This window comes from Alosa pseudoharengus, unplaced genomic scaffold (genome assembly GCF_046254945.1).
Source record: "Alosa pseudoharengus isolate Yale_2024_CS ecotype anadromous, Long Island Sound unplaced genomic scaffold, YU_APseudo_1.1 YU_APseudo_1.1_scf_10, whole genome shotgun sequence".
NCBI classification, from domain to species: domain Eukaryota; kingdom Metazoa; phylum Chordata; class Actinopteri; order Clupeiformes; family Clupeidae; genus Alosa; species Alosa pseudoharengus.
The window spans coordinates 21170939-21173134 of record NW_027468565.1 but is presented as its reverse complement, the minus strand read 5'-3'; the positions used below and the strand labels follow the sequence as shown (position 1 = coordinate 21173134).

The 2196-nt window shown below is 44.9% G+C and overlaps 1 protein-coding gene across 1 annotated transcript in view; it reads right to left on the bottom strand.

Annotated features, from left to right (window-relative positions):
* The window catches only part of hsf4 (heat shock transcription factor 4), a 10473-nt gene extending 8859 nt beyond the window's left edge, over nt 1-1614 (bottom strand). Inside the window, exons 1-2 of the mRNA XM_076298675.1 lie at nt 1489-1614; nt 214-322 (exon numbers count right to left, since the gene is read on the bottom strand). Of these exons, the coding sequence (XP_076154790.1) occupies nt 214-322; nt 1489-1614 (235 nt within the window). The remainder of the gene's footprint in view (nt 1-213; nt 323-1488) is intronic.
* Nucleotides 1615-2196: the final 582 nt, after the last annotated feature.

The window sequence follows — 2196 nt, the reverse complement described above, 5'->3', positions numbered from 1 at the left end:
GGCCTTCCAATATGACATCCCTTAAAAGGCCTTCCCCCCTCTCTCTCTGTCTTGACATTTCCCCAACAGGATTAGATCCAAGCCCACAGTGACCTGACAGTGTTCGACTCATGCTCTGTGTCCTCCTGTTTCCTCCATCACACTGATGGCTCAGCGATGACGGCACACTACAAGTCCTCTGAGATAGATAGACAGGTGTTCTCTATTACTCACACATGTTGAGTTGGCGTACAAAGCTCGCCATGTTGTTGTGCTTGAAGTACTTGGGCAGCACCTCCTTGGCAAACCTTCCCTGGTCGAAAACATGAAAACTGGTGCCAGTCTGCAAAGACATAAAACAAACACAAAACTATGATTCCTCCTTTTGGACTATCTCTGTGCTCACTCTATGTTAAATTGTCAACTAAATGATAATTACCTTAATTAATCTGAAAAATATTAAAGTAATGTTAGACTGTACTGTGAACTGCTACACTGAAAAAAGAGAGGGGAAAACTTTTCTTCTACTTATCACAAGATTTCCTGTTGGACAGTTGCAAGCAAATGTACCAGCTCGAATCTATCTGACAAAGCACAAAAAAGATCTGACCTTAACATCTGATTGATTTTAGCCCCATGTAAATGTCCCATGGCATATCAGGGAAATGGACACACTCATTAGTTAAGTATGGCTCTCTCTCAAGTTAACATTAGTATTGTTGTTTTGCAGTGCTTCAAAATATTGCATGATCTGAGTGGTTAAGGGTTAACAGTTCCCAGATGAAAACAATTCTCAAATTAGGATCTCAAATTAGGAAAATCAAGATTTTCTTTGTCAGTGGATGAAAGCTTATTTCATTTGTGAAACTTGAGGAAATATAAAATGATCTCCTGGAAATTATGTCCTTTGATTCTCTCTCTCTCTGTCTCTCTGTCTCTCTCTCTCTCTCTCAAAAACATGGATTGCTACCCACCCTAACTGTTCTTGTATACCAGTAACTCGACACGGAGGCTGCACATCTTAGATGAGATCAGAGACTCCAGCTTCAAGAGGCCTCCATTTTGTGGTGAAACCTCAGCTCTCTGGAGCTCTGATAAGCCAAAAGCTGATCTACAGGCTCTGAAACGCCAGCCAATGACATCCATCAAGCCCAGTAGCCTAGCTCAGTTGATGGTGTCCCTACACAACTAGATGTATATCAGATTTACCCTCAAATACATACAATTAAAGCCAAAGATATGTCAAAACAAACACACATACACACACACACACACACATACATTTGACCCATGTCTTAGATCTGTATCTCATATATATATATATATATATATATATATATATATATATATATATATATATATATATATATATATGCATATATGAACATAAGTTATGGATCTACAGTACCCTTGACAGTGTAAGACCTGAAGTTATCATCATCAAAATTAGGTTGGGCCTATCAGGAGACCAGCCTGGCAGTGCTTGTAAGAGTGAGGACCATGGCTTACCGCACTCCAGCAGATCAGGTGGTTGGTCTCGGGGTCTTCCACCAGGGTCCAGAGCTTGGTGAGGAAGGCAGGGACGTTGCTGGCGTATCCTCCGTCCACACCTACAGAGCCGGGGGACTCCTGCATGCTTGTGCTCGCCGCTGGGGGAGGGTCGGCCTCAGTCGTCGTGGTCGGTCGCTGGCAGATGGACGACGCTGGTGATGGTGTTGGTGGTGTGAGAGTCTGTGTGTCGAGTTCACGTGTCCTACTCCATCATGGCAGCCTCAAAAGCCCTTTACTGCTTTACTGCCACCCCTCTGTTTTCTCCTTTCCCCCTCTCTCTCCTGTTCTCTTCCCTCCTCTCTCTTTCTCTCTCTCTGTCTCTCTTCCTTTCTCTTCCTCTCTCTCTCTCTGTGTCTCTCTTCCTCTTTCCCTCTCTCTCTCTTTCTCTCTCTCTCTCCCTCTTCCTCTCTCTGTGTCAGGCAGCCTCAGTGGGCATCTCCTGTGGTCATATCATCCCGTGCCATGCCTACTGCCCAGCGTCAGCATAAAACAGGCCCCCTGCACCAGCGCCATGCTCACCGCTGGCCCGAACAAAAGAGCCTGCTGGGGGGAACAATGCGGCCAATCACAAAGCCTAGAATAATACCTTACTGTTACGCCCAAAACCACACAATGCCACTGCACTGACCCTCAGCTGAAAGACTGAGTGTTTTATGCAGATCTCTG